The following is a 17,050-nucleotide window of genomic DNA, read 5'->3' on the forward strand; positions in this document are numbered from 1 at the left end:
TCTTGGGTAACTATCTTTCTGAATCATGTATTCATCACTCTCATGCTTCTCTTTTTACATATTGATTGTGTCTATGTGTACTCACCTAAAAAGTGTATTTTATTTTTGTCGCTTTTAACATTATTCTAAGGGGAACAAACTTTGTAATTTTAAGAAGTATGTTTTTTTCACATAATAATGAATTGTTAAAATCCATCCTTACTGCTTTGCATTCATGTGTTGCTGCTGGCTACTATTTATAAAATCGTGTGAAAGTGTAATTGCAGTGATGTAAACCATGCCCGAATAAATAGCGTCTTTAGGTCCTTATTGCGAACCATATGAAAGTTAGCTTTTCATTTGAACTACGGTTGGCTCAACCACCCTGCCTGTGTACACCTTTGGATTGTAGGTTGTTCAGGTGTACTCTGAATGAACAGCCTTGCTTCATTTAAAAAATCTCAATAATATCATGGCTATTAAGAGAGTTTGAGCATAATTCTCTGCCCTTCTTGTTCAGACATAAAACCCTAAAATTTCACTATGAAGATACTATCATATAAACATTAGTGATTTCTAAATCATCTGTTAATTCCAGGTTTAACAAGTTTCTGTCAGGGCATTGCCTCAGGATATTTTCCTTTTCCGCATCTATTAAAACGTTTTCTGTTAACATTGGTGAGAAACATAATAAAGGTTTGTCAGGGACTCTTGGAACATAAGCAATTCAGAGCTTGCTTTTCTTGTTTCTTCTTGCCTATAGCTTAACACAGATCCTTTCTTTCTGTAAGCTAATGGAGTGCTGTATCTGTCTGTTTAAACCTTATTTTGCAAAAGAACTTCCTGACATTATTTCCAGTTATTTAAAAATAAATAAATAAAAAAACAAACCTCTTTTGATACATTCAAGACTGTTAAAATATGATTAAAAGCTACCAACCAAGAAGTTTGCTGCCCTTGTTCTTAATTATTTGCCCAATAATATTTATGTGCCCTGACCGGGAATTGAACCCTCAACCCTTCAGTGCACAGATGACATCCCAACCAACTGAGCCACACTGTGGGCCTTGCCCAATAATATTTATTATGTAGTGGTTGGAACCCCCTACCCGCTGTAAGTTCAGGAGACAGTTTGGGTCATATTTTGGCTCTGCTGTGAACTAGTTTCATGGCTGTATGAATACGTTTTCTGACCTGAAAATAGAAAGTAAGTACAGCTATTTTGTAGGGTCATTGTGAGATTTATATAAGACAATGCATATAAAATGCTTAACTTACTGACAGTTGCATTTGAGCTCCACACATGTTAAATGGGGTGGGGCAAAAGTAGGTTCACTGTTGTGACTTCGAAACAGTTTTTTCCTTGTATTATTATCTATTAATCTTTTTATTATTTTCCACACAAACAATTATAAATCGACTTTGCCACACCCTGAATTGTCAACAGACTCACACTGGTTTTTGACGTGGAGTGAGTCATAATGTATGCCTGTGACAAAGGGCTCTTGCCCACACTTCATTGCACATGTTTATAATGTATCACTCTGAGTAAACACAGAAAAACAGGGTAAAAAATAGAATCTCTTACTGAAGCAAATGCTAATCTGAAATCCTGTTGACATTGCAATAAGAACGTATGGCTTTATCAACATAATTTACCTATTAATAAGTGCATTTAAAAGTAAATACAATAAACAAGAGTGGATGGTTCTACATATTTTTTTGGAGGAATTTTTAGGGTGACTTTGGAAAATATTTAAATTTCAAACTTCTTACATCATATCTAACAATACATTCTTGGCTTGATATTCACTCTTTAAATTCATATGCTCACTTCCCTAATTAGAATTGTGGGGTGTCTTAGATATTCAATTCTAACAAAACTTAAAATGTTTTCCAGATTTATTGGCCGGCTGCAAAGGAGCGGGTGGAATTATGTAAATTAGCTGGGAAAGATGCCAATGTAAGTATGAGACTTTAAAAAATATCTTTGTTAAACTGGTACTGATATGATAACAAATATTTATATTGGGTTTTATGAATTAATGATATTAACGTACTATTTTAAAGGCTATACTAACTTATTCTGTGTAAAGATTTTTGGTAAAAAAATATTTCTACCTTGCCAAAAGAAATGATATTATCTTCAGAAATTTAGAATTACTACACTTTCTATAGTGTTAATTTTGAATATTGTTATTTTTCTCACACAAAAATCTCAAATCCCTATCAAAATATTCAGAAATAAATCATCAGAAATTATTGTATTTCTAGGATTACGTATTTTTCATTTACATGCATGCATTTTGTGAATGTACACAAAGCCTTCAGCTTTAGCATTATAAACATGCAATTAATACTTAGTTTAATTTAGGTTAACAATAAACTTACAAAATCTAGCAGGATTCTTTCAAAACTGGGCAGAGAGAGATATTAACAAAGATTGGTTGAAAATGAATGACAACATCCTGGAGTGAAAACTAGAAATATTTTACTCTAAAATTGACTAAAGCACAGTTATATAAAATAAACTTTTAAGGATAAATTGTGGGGTTCTAATATAAACTTCTAGCCTAAGCTGCCTTAAGGACCAGAGAAAAGCCTTAGATCGGGTGGCTGACCTAAGCATCTTTGGGGTGACCTCTCTGGATTGCCTTTGCATTGTCCAAGTTGTCCCGCATGCTCCCCCAAACTGTGTTGCCTGTTTTATCTCCAGCGATGACTGCAGCGCTGTGGCTCTGGCTGCCTCTTCTCATCCGAGGGCTCTGATTCAGGCCAGATGCTCTGTGTTCTGCCCTGACTTCTTGCACTGTGGTGATAGGGAGAATTGCTCTCTTTTTTTTTGGCAAATAAATCACTTCCTGAATGTAACTCAAGATGATAAGAGGTTCTAACTTTGGGCAGAAACATGGACATCTTGAGGCTTCTTTTGCAACATCCTCTACTGTTGCCTGTAACCACAATAACACAGGAGTATTAAGCAGAGCAATGTCTTCATATTTAATAACAAACAGTGCGTGTTGTGTGAAAGCATAATTAAATTTTAAAACTCTCACTTTATTAATGTGATAAAAGTAATGTAATAGGACACATGATGCCTAATGAATTGAGGGGAAGGTTAGAAGACTAAGAATCTGAGACAACAGATTTGTTCACTTATTTGGAGAGTCATTTATTCAACTTATGTTTATTAAGAGCCTGAATATGTGCATAAATACATGTATGAAACTGATAGAGGATCTGCTGTCATTCATGGAGCTTTCAGTATAATGAGGGATACAGATATTACTCAACAGATGTTACACACTGTCACAGTACTGCAAAATAAAATTATCAAAACAAAATAAAGTTTTCATTATGCCTGACTAGGTATTCAATCTGGGTTAAATGTGACCTTTTCAGACACATTTATGTTAGCAGAAATGTATCAGGGAGTGAATGCAATAGGAGACAGTTTTTGTGTTTATTTCATCAGAAATGAAAGAGATAAAGCTGTCCTAGAATGTATTTTTCTTTCTCCCATGTCTCTATCTCTCCACCCTGTTCAACATCCCAACTGCAAGCAAGTGCCCAGGTCTGCAAAAGATTCAATGCTTTTTGACCTTGTGGGAAACAAAGATGCTTTGCTTATGAGAGTTTCCAAATTATTTTGTTGATTTACAGTGGAAGCTTGTCATCAACAGTACAAACACCTTCACATTCTGTGTTTCACCAGTATTGAGTGTATGCTAAGGAGGCAAATAGGGAAAGGGTGTTTCAAATTTACTCCAATAAATTAATGTCAGTTTTCCCGTGGAGTAGATGAGGGATAAACACGCAAGGTCAAACAGTCAGTGACAGTGTTCCCATTTCAGTATGTTCACCAATTCTAGTTATACAGTAACTCAGTTGCTCCTATTACTAAGTTAGAGCACACGGTGATCAACTTTTCTGAAGGCAGCATCCTAGAACGCAGAGGACCCGGCATATGAAAACCATTCTTCCAATTCAGTTGTATCTGGGGGCTTAGTAATAACCTCTAACCTTTAAGCACACCTCCTGCCAACCCAGGATTAGAGATTTGGGGAGTTTTGCTCATTTTGCTGAAGTCTATAAAGTTTGCTGTTGAATCATGTAGGGATAATACAAGTCTTTGTCTCTTTTTCAATTTGTCCCTTTAAAATAATATTACATTAGAGTTACTAAGAATAGCTTACACTTTTATAGCACTTACCATGTTCTGAGAGTTGTTTTTAATGCTTTACATTTATAATCTCATTTAATCCTTATAACTATATGGTATGCTAGGTTTTATTATTAATTCTCATTTTCTAGATGAGAAGACCGAGGCCAGAAAAATTAAATGACTTGCCCGGTATCACATATCTAGTAAATAGTGAAGCCAGAAATTGAATCCAGAAGTCTTACCCCACAATCTGTGCTTTTACACCACACTATAACCCACGCATTAAGTCTGCACTTTATGTCTGAGGTCTGAAGTCTGTATTATCCCTCCAGTCATTTCTCTCTTTTGTGTCACCATAACATAGATCCTCATTCTTCAGCATTGCAGAGATTTCTGCCAGCAGAAAACTGAGACAAGTGTGGGGTTTTATTGACATTTTTTACTACCTCTGGCGTTGCCCTCTCTTTTCCCTTCTCTCTAGTAATTTTTACCTACTTCCCCAAGAGTGTGTTTAGGATTAACAAGTGTTTGGAAAGACTGTCCCTTTACACAAAGGTACTATATAACTGAAAAATAGTGAATTATTTACCATAATGAGAGTTAGCTAATTGGGGTGGGGAGAGAGTAGAAGATGAGGGAACAAAAGAGAACTATTCCCCTTTCTTGAACACAGTTCCCAGATTAATTCAGGGAAGGAAAGGGATGGCAGGAAGCTATTTGGTAGTGCTGTGTTTGTGCATAGAATATTTTTCAAAAGAGAGTCACTAAAGAAGTGCCTTTAGTCCTGATGATGAAGAGTGGGGTAAACAGGTCGCTCCAGGCAAAAGCACGCACAGGGTGCAGGCAGGCTGGCCTCTGTCTGTTCACCGTGGAGGCACACAACCTGTCAACAGAGCCATGGCATAGAGTTCAAGGATCTTGCTTCTCTACAGTTCTGTGGTTACATTTTTTTTTTTAGAACATCTGAAAGTAAAACAAAGTGTTCATTGTAGAAAGTTTGCAAATTGTATAGAAATCATCTGTAAATAGTTCCTCCCCCATGAACATTACCCAGAGATAGCTGGTGACATTTTGATGTTTATTCTTCTATCTTATCTATTTACTATTTCAGAATGAAATCATTGTATACATAGCCCCTTAAAACACTTTTTTTCCCCCACTTCACAGACTGCCACGAGCATTTTCCCATGTCATTAAATTCCTTTTTATAACACTACTTTTAATAGCTATACCGCATTCCTCTATATATTATTTCATCAATCCCCTATTGTTAGAAGTTTGGTATAGATCCAGTTTTAATTATTGTGAATGATGCTGCACATGAAAAACCTCATATAAAAATATTGTGAACATCTTTGACTATTGAGTAGAATTACTGCTGAAAGGATATAAAATCTTTTATACACTCTGCAAAAAGGCCCTCCGGAAAGTCTCTGCCTCTTGTGCTTTAACCAGCAGTGATGCTCATGAGAGAGTGTATTTCCCATACCCCGGCTAATATTGGATACAACATATAGTTAACATTTAATACTGAAACGTAAATGAATAAAATAAACACATTAAATATTTGCCAACAAAACTAAAGCTATTTTTGTTGTTTCAGCTTGAATTTTTTTTTTTTACCATTAAACCTAAATATTTTATCCAGTTGTAAAATTAGAATTTATTTTTTGGAATGGCATATCCCTACGATTTGTTCATTTTTAAAATTTTAGTATTTTTTTTCCTTATTGATTATTTATAAATTGTCAAGATTTGCAGATATATATAACTATATTTATAATAAAATATATTATTACTCTGTGATCTCATGTAAAAAAATATTCTTTCCAAGTTGTTTTATTTGATATAGTCTTTTAAATATTTAAGTAAGCATCTTTCTTTTTTTTCTTTAAAATGTTTACCTTTGCCCTCCTACCACAACTGGGTTTAGCACTGTAGAAATCTCCACTGTTAGATCTTCCATTTTTAAGAGAGAAATGTGATATTTGGATTTCCATGTATTTATTTTGAAGCGTTAAAATATTTTCAAAGCTTTAAGACCTAAACAGATATCTCTGCAGACTGGATTCTACTTGGGATCTGCTAAACAAAACCAACATGCAGCAGTGACAGGCATGTGATGAATGATCAAAAATGTTTGATGTCCTAGCCAGTTTGGCTCAGTGGAGAGAGCGTCCTAGCCAGTTTGGCTCAGTGGAGAGGACTGAAGGGTCCTGGGTTCAATTCCTGTCAAGGGCACGTACCTCAGTTGCAAGCTCGATCCCCGGGCCTTTAGAAAAAACTAAATCTTTGCTAATAGTTTACCAAGTCATGGGTAGGAGCCCATGTGGGAGGCAATGAATCCATATGTCTCTCTCACATGAATGTTTCTCTTTCTGTCTCTCCTCCCTTCCACTCTCTCTGTAAATCAATGATTAACAACAACAACAAAAAAGGTTTGATGACAACAATGTTCTAAAAAGTAAACTAAAAACAGAAACAGACCAGATTCCTAAGTCTTTCCCTATATAACCTAAATAAATTTAAATTAACAATTTATAAGTCACTTATCAGAATTACATATAAAGTTGTATTGGATTTAATTGGACTATATTTAAGTCTAGAGAATTACATGTACTTCTGTTTCACTAATACAGGGTGTCCCAAAAAAAATGTATACAAACTTTAAGAGCTGCTGGCTCAATTTTGAAAGTGAAATGTATTTTAATAAACACTGCCTTTATAATTATTTAAAGTATGTGTATGTGCTTTTTTGGGACACACTACATTTTTCCAGCTATCTAGGCAGAGGCTAAAATTCCAAGTGTTAATACATAAACTAAAACATATTTGCCTTTTCTCCAACTACTAACTCAGCTTTATATTTGTTTTATTTAGTTAGTAGTTATATAAACGTGTGGATATATATGTGAGAGGTAAAATATTGAAATAAATATTACTCGAGAGAATTTTTAAAAGTTGATAACTTGTTTTCTCTCTTTCTCTTCATCTCTCTCTCTTCCACTGTGGGGAGGAGGTAGGTAGGAAGGGAAGTAGGTAGAAGGAATAAGGGAAGGAAGGAGAAATTCAATACATTCCCAAAGATGAGTATATTACTCAGTACATTGAATTGTTTGGTCACATGCAACAACCCTGCCATTGTGGGCAATAGCTGACAAGTTAGCCAGCTTTCAGGGAAAGTTGAAAAAGCTGCTTCTCAAAGTTATCTTTCTTCATGCCTCACAGAATTATGCTACCATTAATAGCCACACTGCAAGTCACTAAGTGAATAAAATCAAGTTAATTATTGCTTGTGCTATTTAAACAAAACGTTGGAAGCTCTGTGCATAAAAAGAATTAAAAACAAAACAAAACACAATCTTCGAAACAAAAAAAAAAATAAGTTACAAATTAAAGGGGAAACCATTGTAAAAGTTTTGCCTCACATCACTGGTTTGGCTGAAATGTCCACCCAGGCAATTTTGAGTTACAAGACCTTATCTTTCAGGATCTCTGTTTCCCAGGTTTCTTTCCTTCTGGCAGCCAGTTCCTTTCCATTGCCTCCAGGCTGCTTAGGGAACCGCCCTTAGTCAACTTCAGTACAAAAAAGTTTGCGCAGAGCTGACTTTTTTTGGAAACTATGTCTGGTAATTCAGGACCCATCCACACATTGCCCTATTCCACATCAGCCCATTCTGAGAGAGGGGAGGAATTTCATAAATAAATCTTTGCTAATAGTTTACCAAGTCAGAAACTAGCATAATAGGTTAATATCCAGGGCTGAGTGCATTTTAATAAAGTACTCCTGGAAAAGTTAAAATATGTGCCCAGGCCCATGGGACTCAGTTGGTTGGGCATAGTTCTGTGCACTGAAAGGATGCTGATTGGATTCCGGGTCAGGGCACACACCTAGGCTTCGTTTTCCATTCCTGATTGGGGTGTGTTCAGGAGGAAACCTATGGATACTTCTCACATCAATGTTTCTCTCTTCCTCTTTCTCTCTTTTCCACTCCCATAAAAACATTTAAAAAAAAAAAAGATTTTTTAAAAAGTTAAAGGATGTGAAATGTTTTTGGTGTGACTTGGAGCTTTTTCTTTATAATCACTAAAACTATCTCATTTTTTTTGAAGGAATTGTTTATTGATTTGTAGAGGAATCAAGAGAGAGAAAGAGGGAGAGAGACATTGATGTGAGAGCACAACATCAATAGTCTGACTCCTGCATGCCCCCTACTGGGATGGAGCCTGCATCCAGGACATGTGACCTTGACCAGGATGGAACCAGCAGCCTCCTGGTCAACCAGCTGAGCAACACTGGCCAGGGCTAAAATTTTATCTCTTATGTGTATAAAACTTCACTCTGGGCCTTATTTGCCTTTGTAAACAGTGCTGTGTCTCTCAGCGTCCTTAATCTTTCTGACTCCATAATTTATAAGCTAGAAAGGGAATTGTTTTATTCCTTTATACAAATATTTAGTTCAGAATCTTGTAAAATTAATGCTTTATTCATCTTAGGCTACTAAAACAAAACACTGTAAACTGGGCGGCTTAAAGAACAGACATTTATTTCTGCCAGTCCTGGAGGCTGAGAAGGTCAAGGTGAAGGTGCTGGCTGATTGGGCTCCTGGTGAAAAGTCTCTTCTTGCTTGCAGATGGCCATCTTCCTGTTGTATCTTCACAAAGCAGAGAGTGAGAGAGAAAGCTCCCCAGTCTCTTCTTAATCCCATCCTGAGGATCCTATTCTCATGAATAGCAGACACAGCCACCGGGATATTGATATTTAGGATAAGGCAATGAGAGTAGGTCATTGAGGACTATCTTAAATGGATTATCTCCCAAAGGCCCCATCTCCTAATATGTCCTTGAGCCATCACACTGGGGAGTTAGGGTTTCAACCTATGAATTTTTGGAGGACACAGATGTTCAGTCCATAACAATTACCTTTTAACTATAGCAGGGGTCCTCAAACTTTTTAAACAGGGGGCCAGTTCACTGTCCCTCAGACCATTGGAGGGCCGGACCATAGTTTAAAAAAAACTATGAACAAATTCCTATGCACACTGCACATATCTTATTTTGAAGTAAAAAAACAAAATGGCAAAAACACCTGCATGTGGCCTGTGGGCCGTAGTTTGAGGACGCCTGAACTATAGGATTATTTGGTAAAATTGAGCTTTTGAAAAAAAAAAAAAAAGATGAAATAACTGGCAGTGAGTCAATCCTACCTCACTCCAGCCATATAATTCTACACTTGCCCTCCCTGTGTTCTAGTCCTTGTGTAGCTCTCACCCTGCCTGAATCTCTTTACAGGGGTAAAGACAAAGAGATAACAGTCCCTTCAGTGTACATTAGTGAACAAAATAAAGAGACATTAAAACCTCTTACCCTAGCAATGAAGCCACATTACAGTTTATCTAGTGATCCATACATATCCTATCTAATAAAGAGGGAATATGCTAATTGACCATCATGCCCTCACAAAGATGGCAGCACCCACAACCAATAAGGAGGGAATATGCTAATTGACTGCCACACCCTCAAAGATAGCAGCACCCACAGCCACAAGATGGCGGTGCCCAGTCCCCTCAGCCCTGCTGGGGCAGCAGGCATGTGGCATGGCTGGGCCCGCCCCCAGGCAGGCCCGGCCGCTCCACGTGCCTGCCTCCAGAGTTCCCCAGTCCCCTCAGCACCCCAGCTGCACAGGGCTGGCCCAAAGGATGACCAAATGACTGAACAAGCAGGCTGTATGGGGTGACCAGGCTGGCAGGGGGATTAATGAGGGATGACCAAATGACTGAACAAGCAGGCTGTGTGGGGCAACCAGGCTGGCAGGGGGATTAGTGAGGGATGACCAAATGACTGAACAAGCAGGCTGCATCTAGACCGGCAGTCAGACATCCCCCAAGGCCCCCAAGGGGTCCTGGATTGGAGAGGGTACAGGCTGGGCTGGGAGTATCCCCCCCACCCCCCATACACGAATTTTGTGCACCAGGCCTCTAGTTTACTCATATTACTTTGTCCCCATTATTTGTTCAAAACCATTCATATGGCATATTTGCTCTCTGAGTTAAGTTTTTAATTGAGATTGCCTAACATGATGCTAAGGAACATGAAGCTAGTTCCATACGGTTCCTTTCTGCAAATGGAAAATAAGTTCTCCTCATCAGACACCTTGGCATGAAGGTGAAAATGGACATAATATGATTTTGTTAAATAAGACTATATGCCAGAAAATTGTCTTAATGAATGTAAAATGTTCAGTTTTTCAGAGTCTACATATAATAAATATAGGAGAACATATACATGGATAAATACATGAAATTATCCAAGACAATACAAATTTCCATAGTGTGATTTGTACATCCTTAGATGTGACCTTTCTATCTCTTTTTTGTTTTCAGCATACAATCTAAGCAACCACGTTCAGTTATCCTGCTCCTATTAGAGAGGCTGCCTCTTCCTACCCAATAAAGAAACACCCTTTACTCGTGTAGCTGAGAGACTACTATTGTCCTTTCACTTCGTCTTAAGCAACTGTGTTGTTTATAAGGAAACAGAGAACAGAAGACTCAGTGTGTTCACTATAACATTCTTCTGTGATAAAATGTGCAGATTTTATTAACTGGGATCTACAAATTCTGGAGACATAAAATTGCCAGGGTAGCTGGATGTGTACTAGGAACTCTATCACAGTATGCAGACATAGCTGTTCACTCTAAAACCAAAAGAGCCACCTGGATATTGATATTTAACATAGGGCAATAATAAGCAATAATTAAATATTATATTATTAATTTAAACCATGTAACAATTCTATTAATAAGCAGTTGTTTGCCTTTTAAAATGTATTTAATTCTAAGAACCATCCTAACAGTCCAGTTAGGTCATTGGTATGTTGTGTGTGTGTGTGTGTGTGTGTGTGTGTGTGTGTGTGTGTGTGTGTTTTAATTTCTTCCTACCAACCCTCAAAACAACAGTGCCATAAGCCAGTGTCTGACTGGTGAAGAACCCATGGCCATCCAGATAGGAATAATGAACCTCAGTGGTTCCATAGGTTTCCCACTTAGTAAATTCTTGCCCATCTCTTGGGTAGAGTCAATCTAGAATAAAAACATGTTATAGCCCAGTGTTTTCTCTTTGGGTCCAGAAATCATGAAGCCATAATTAAGAAATTGTTTCCAATAATTTTGTAATGATAAGAAGTCACTTTGGGAGATAAATTGAAAATTATACATAATAACAAAAATGACTGAAAAATTGAGTAACTATTTATAAGTAACTGGGGAATGTAAAATAATTATTATAAAGATAATGAGAATATAAAGAAATATTTTGGGGTCTAAGCATATGCAAAACAATTAGAAATGTAAAATTTTCTTTAAAATTTGGATTTTGGCCCTAGTTGGTTTGGCTCAGTGAATAGAGCATCGGCCTGCAGACTGAAGGGTCGGTCCCAGGTTCTATTCCGGGCAAGGGCATGTACCTTGGTTATGGGCACATACCCAGTAGGGGGTGTGTAGGAGGCAGTTGATCGATGTTTCTCTTTCATCGATGTTTCTAACTCTCTATCCCTCTACCTTCCTCTCTGTAAAAAAAATCAATAAAATATATTTTTTAAAATAGTTTCTCTGAAGAGATCAAGTTCAGTCATTGAATCTTTATAAAATAAAGTAAAATTTGGACTTGGTATAAAAATATTCATGGAAATTATATATATGAAGAAAATAAATGGAAATAAAATGATAGGGCATTCCAGCCAATAAAAATGGAACACATATATAGGAATACACATCTGTGTTCAGTGTAGCTGAGACAGTTTATGTTGCAAACAGCAGAATCTATATGGTGAACAATATGTGAACATCAGAACATGATGAATTTTGATCTCTAGGTAATTCTTGAAAGAAAGTATGGATACCTCATTAATATTCTATGTGTGTTTATTCTACAGACCTCATTGAGTACCACTATAGAGATGTGCATTCTGGCGCTCTGATAATTTTAAACCTTTAAAATTTCAAAGTTTCAAAGTCAATAATTTAAGCCAGTTTCTAATTTGTTTTACCTTCTTGCTAAGTCAGGTGTCTAAACATTTATCATAAATCTTTTTCATTTCCCCTTACTTTTGATGATTTATCATTCATTCAGGTAGCATGAATGACCATCTTTCAAAAACTTAAATTGTGTGCTAATGCTTTTATTTTTTATGCCCAATAGACAGAATGTGCAAATTTCATTCGAGTCCTTCAACCCTATAATAAAACTCACATTTATGTGTGCGGAACTGGAGCATTTCATCCAATATGTGGATATATTGATCTTGGAGTCTACAAGGAGGTAATATAATGAAATTGCTTGAAAACAATTTATTGTAATACTTTATTATGAAACATGGAGTCATATAATTTATATACAGTATAAGAACTCATGTTCCTAACCACTTTATGGCTTGCCATTTTGATTATATACATTATCTATCTAATAAAAATTGTTCTATTAAAAGTTTGTTTGTTTTAGTGAGATGATCAAAATTAATAGTGCAAAATGTCGAAAGTGCATGTTTTCTATGGGCTCTATGTATGTCTTCATTTTTTCTTGAGGTTCCTTTACAACTATATCTGTTTTGTATGTTGCTATTGGTAAAAATCCATTTCCCACAAGACCTTGCAATGGAATTGTATCTTTTAAGAAATTTCATTTTCCCCATCCAACACATGTGACCTGTTATGTTTATAATGGCGGACACTAAGTACAGAAAATGTAACGATTTTCTAATAACTGTATATAGGTAGTCATATTAGCACACTGAATCCATTATTTTTGCTGGACCAAATTGACATAGTGGAAATAAAGTATATATTAATTAGGAGTAATGTATAGCAGCTTTCTCTGAGCATTTCAATAAATGAGAAACATGCAGATTTCAGAAATTTAATTAATAACTAATCTAGGGTTTTTGTGTGTCATGGATTGTACCACACATTTTACATGAATTGTTTTCTTAGAATTTCACAATACTCGTAATGAAGTTAGTATCTTCATCACTTCTAATTTATAAGTTACTAAAAATTGAGTCTCAATGGAATTATATAACATGGCCAAGATCACCCAACTAATAAATGCTCTAGCAAGGAACTGAACCAAAGCACTCCATCTCTAGACCAAGCATGCACAACTGCGCTTCTGGAACCTGTACTCTAAAGTGTATCCTTGCATAGGTTGATGGTTGCACTGTCATCCGTATGTTTATGGATATACTTCTTGTGAGTAACCACCCATATTTGCAGAATAATTGGCTGCATGATTGATATTAAAGTCTGAGTTTATGGGACAGGTTTCTTTGTATTGATTTAACTGATCCATGCAGAAATCAAACTCACAACTTTGGCTGGATACATTTTCCTCTCTAACCAACTTGTCTAACCAGCCCAGACTCAACTGTTTGAAAATAAAGCAACCCTGATAGTTAAATCTCTGAACCACTAGGAGACTTGGCAACTTGAATCCATCATTCTTTGTTCCTTGTGTAATGTTCCCTTGGCTGGCTTTGAGGAAGGATAATGTATAATAGTAGCTCATAGCACAGGGTGTAATTATATGAGATAGCCCCACAGTTTGGATGTGTTTTGAGGCCTGAGGCTAAAGGCCAAACTCACAACCTGTTGAGGGATGCAAAGAGTGTTCTTTAGCTCCTAAAAGTCACAAGTGCTGAAAAGGAATTTAGATGGAGCTAATTATTTAGCCTCGGACTGTCAAGAAGCCCAGGGGCAGTGAAATTTACAAGTTCTGTGAGAACAAGAGAATGATGAGTGCTCAGGGGTATGGAGCCTTGTGAGGTTGCTGCTGGTCAGGAGTACAGGTAATTGTAGTCAGCCCTACTTGAAGATTGTTAACTTTGTGAATGAATTATTATTCCTAGGAATTCACTGTTCTTCCAGAGGGAATTTAAAAGGCTCTTCCATTTTCAAAATAGACAAGGTTGCTCTGGAGATGACTGAGAAGAGGGAACTAATATATAAAAGGGATGAAGAAGAGAAGTATGGGAAATCCCCTTTCTGGGGACTCCTGTTCAGTGCACCTGGGGCAATGGGCAGAAGGGTCAAAAAGATCAAATGAATCCCAGATTTCTGTGTTTGGCTGTGAGTTGGAGAGTGGTGTTATTTACGGAGGTGAGAATAGTAACAAGTTTGTGGGGAGAATGGTGAGTTAGTTTTGTCCGTCCTGCATTTGAGAAATGGTCAGTAGGTCATGCCAGTGGGAAGTTGGATCTGGATTTCGGGACAGAAGTCAGGGCTGCTGTCAACAACTAATCATTGGAGCTCGAGGAGCCAGAGTTTGAATTATGGCTGCAGTCACTTACCAGTTCCATGGTCTTGTGCACACTGCATAAGCTTTCCAAGCTTCTGTTTATTCAGCAAAACGATGATAGTAATACTAACTACCTCACAGTAATTTTGAGGACAAAATAAGAAAATTATAGTATAGGCTTTGGCATAGCACTTGCTTCATTCCAGCAACTTAATATTCAGCCATAGTAACCCACAGAAACGCAGAAAAGTACAAAGGCAAGGATTTCAAAAGTATTATATTAATGTCTGCTATATATAATATACATATACATATATATACACATATACATATATATATATATACATATATATATATACATATACATGTATTCTGCAAAACTTGGAGTGCCTGATAGCTGTTAAATAATTATATTGGAAGTATATTCTAGCTTCCTTCTCCTGCTGCAAATCTCTTCTTTAAATGAGAAAAGTATTAATGAAAACTTTGCCTAATTATGATGATTAAATATTTCCTATCACTCTTGCTTTGTTTCAACAATATTTCAGTGTGCAGCCTCGACAGATGCTTTTTGCAAAAATAATTAGATTAAGGAATTAAATGTGGGGAAAATCTTATGCAGTTGAAGCTGTCTCAGAAGTTAGAGTGCCATGTGAAGCAGTCAGTTTATCTGAGGCAGTCCATTTAATCAGCCATTATTTTCTACATCATTTTCCTGTTGGTATCCTTGACTCTGGCCCAGGGAAACTTGCTTCCCCACTATCTCCTTTCTCCAGGAGATTATAAGGGAGGCCTTGTCCTCAGCCTGCACAAATACCCATTTTTACGGGCTTATCTTGAGAATTTAATGAAATGTTGCATTTTGAAAACAGAAGTCTGTACAATTATAAGGGAGTATTTAGTACTTTGCATCAACTGTGACATTCTCTCAGATATTTTCTTGTTGTTTTTTTTTTTTTTAGCTTTTCACTCTGATCTTCTGCCATAGCAGGATTCAGCTTACTTTTCCCCTTTACAATATCCTATTATAGGCTTTAGAGTCAACACTTCTGTTTGATCTGTGAAGAATAATGTTCCCTTAACGATATTTAAACATACTTAAGAGCCACTATCTACAGGTGTGTTTTTCCTGACATACCTTTAGCCTCATCCACAGTTGGAAAGCAGCCCTAAATGTATTCGCACTAGACTTTTTTTTTTTCATGCCTAGTCTCCGCTCTCATAGTTTGCCATTAGCTGACCTGTTCTAATTAAACATACTTGGGCTTGATCATGTTACATGGTCACTGTGAGGCTACTATAAATTGATTTCAACACATTTTAAGTTCATGAGTTTGAATTCTGAGACTACATTAGTTAAAAGCGTGAACTTTGGAGACAACCTGAGTTCAAACTACTGATTTAATTCTTACTAGCTATGTGATGCTGAACAAGGTATATAATCCCTCTATCCTCAATATTTCTCTTGTAAAGTTGGAATTCTCAGAGTACCTTCATTATTAGGCTTATGGTATGGATTAACTGAGACAACATACATAAAGTTTCTGGCCCATGGTTAGTTCCTACTAACTGTTAGGTATCTTACTATTAGTATTAAAATGCATTTACTTGGAACTGTAGAATAACAATTGTTAGTCATGCTATTTAAATTACTATTGCTATTTTTTTAAAGGCAGTAGCTACTGTTGGTCTCGTTCATAAGAAAAACATCTGACATGGCAGATAATACAATAACAATAAATAATCCAATTCCTCTATCCCTTTTGTTTCATTGCTTACTTTCTAGATAAGTAGCACTGAATGGTCCTTTTTGTATGACATGTATGTGTGCTCTGATACAACTCTGTAGCTACACCATCTAGAGAGAATGTCTGAAATGCTGAATTTCTCTAGTGCCTAGGCAGGGTGAGTCATCAGCCTTTTTGCAGTAGGGTAGTGTTGTCATTGTTATGAAACACTCAAGCTCGTGGGACTGTATTCATTATACATTCATATTTTTCTTGGAAAGTTCAACTTAAGATGTTATTTTTTCCTGAATATTAAAATATGCCAATGTCATTCAGTGTCTGTGGCCACTATTGTACAAACAGATGTTTCAGCCAAAATAACTATGTGGCTTTTAATGTGTACAGTGTTTTCATAATAGTGAAAATACTGTAACAGGATATTTTTTGTCCACATGCATCAACAGCTATGAAAATGAACTTCCTACCTTAGAACATTTTATGTCACTAAAATTACAAAATACAACAAGGCTTAAGTAACTTGGAATAGTTGCAGATGCTTAGGTAAATAGATCATAATAGCTATGGAAGTATAAATATTATAGTAAATTTATCTCTTAGATGAGGATATTGGCTTGCTAAGCTCAACAGATTACTTATTAGACTTAAGAAATATGTGTGTTTGATGGTGATATTGATAATGATAGTGGTCCAGACTAAATAAATTTATGAGTATATTAGTACTTCTGACAGAAAAATCCATCCCGTATTCTTATTATTACTTTGGGCAAACAGAGACCAAAACATGGAGATTGAGTCTTGCCAGTAATAATATTTGCTAAAGATTTAAGGAGCACAGCATGATGCACATGCTCTATATGCTCAATCAGTT

The 17,050-nt window shown here is 36.4% G+C and overlaps 1 protein-coding gene across 1 annotated transcript in view; it reads left to right on the forward strand.

The window, feature by feature from the left end:
* Nucleotides 1–17,050, forward strand: part of SEMA3D (semaphorin 3D) — a 195,192-nt gene that overhangs the window by 110,553 nt on the left and 67,589 nt on the right. The window contains exons 4-5 of the mRNA XM_008149524.3: nt 1,880–1,942; nt 12,344–12,463. Of these exons, the coding sequence (XP_008147746.2) occupies nt 1,880–1,942; nt 12,344–12,463 (183 nt within the window). The remainder of the gene's footprint in view (nt 1–1,879; nt 1,943–12,343; nt 12,464–17,050) is intronic.

Source organism: Eptesicus fuscus, chromosome 14, assembly GCF_027574615.1.
Source record: "Eptesicus fuscus isolate TK198812 chromosome 14, DD_ASM_mEF_20220401, whole genome shotgun sequence".
Taxonomy (NCBI): Eukaryota; Metazoa; Chordata; class Mammalia; order Chiroptera; family Vespertilionidae; genus Eptesicus; species Eptesicus fuscus.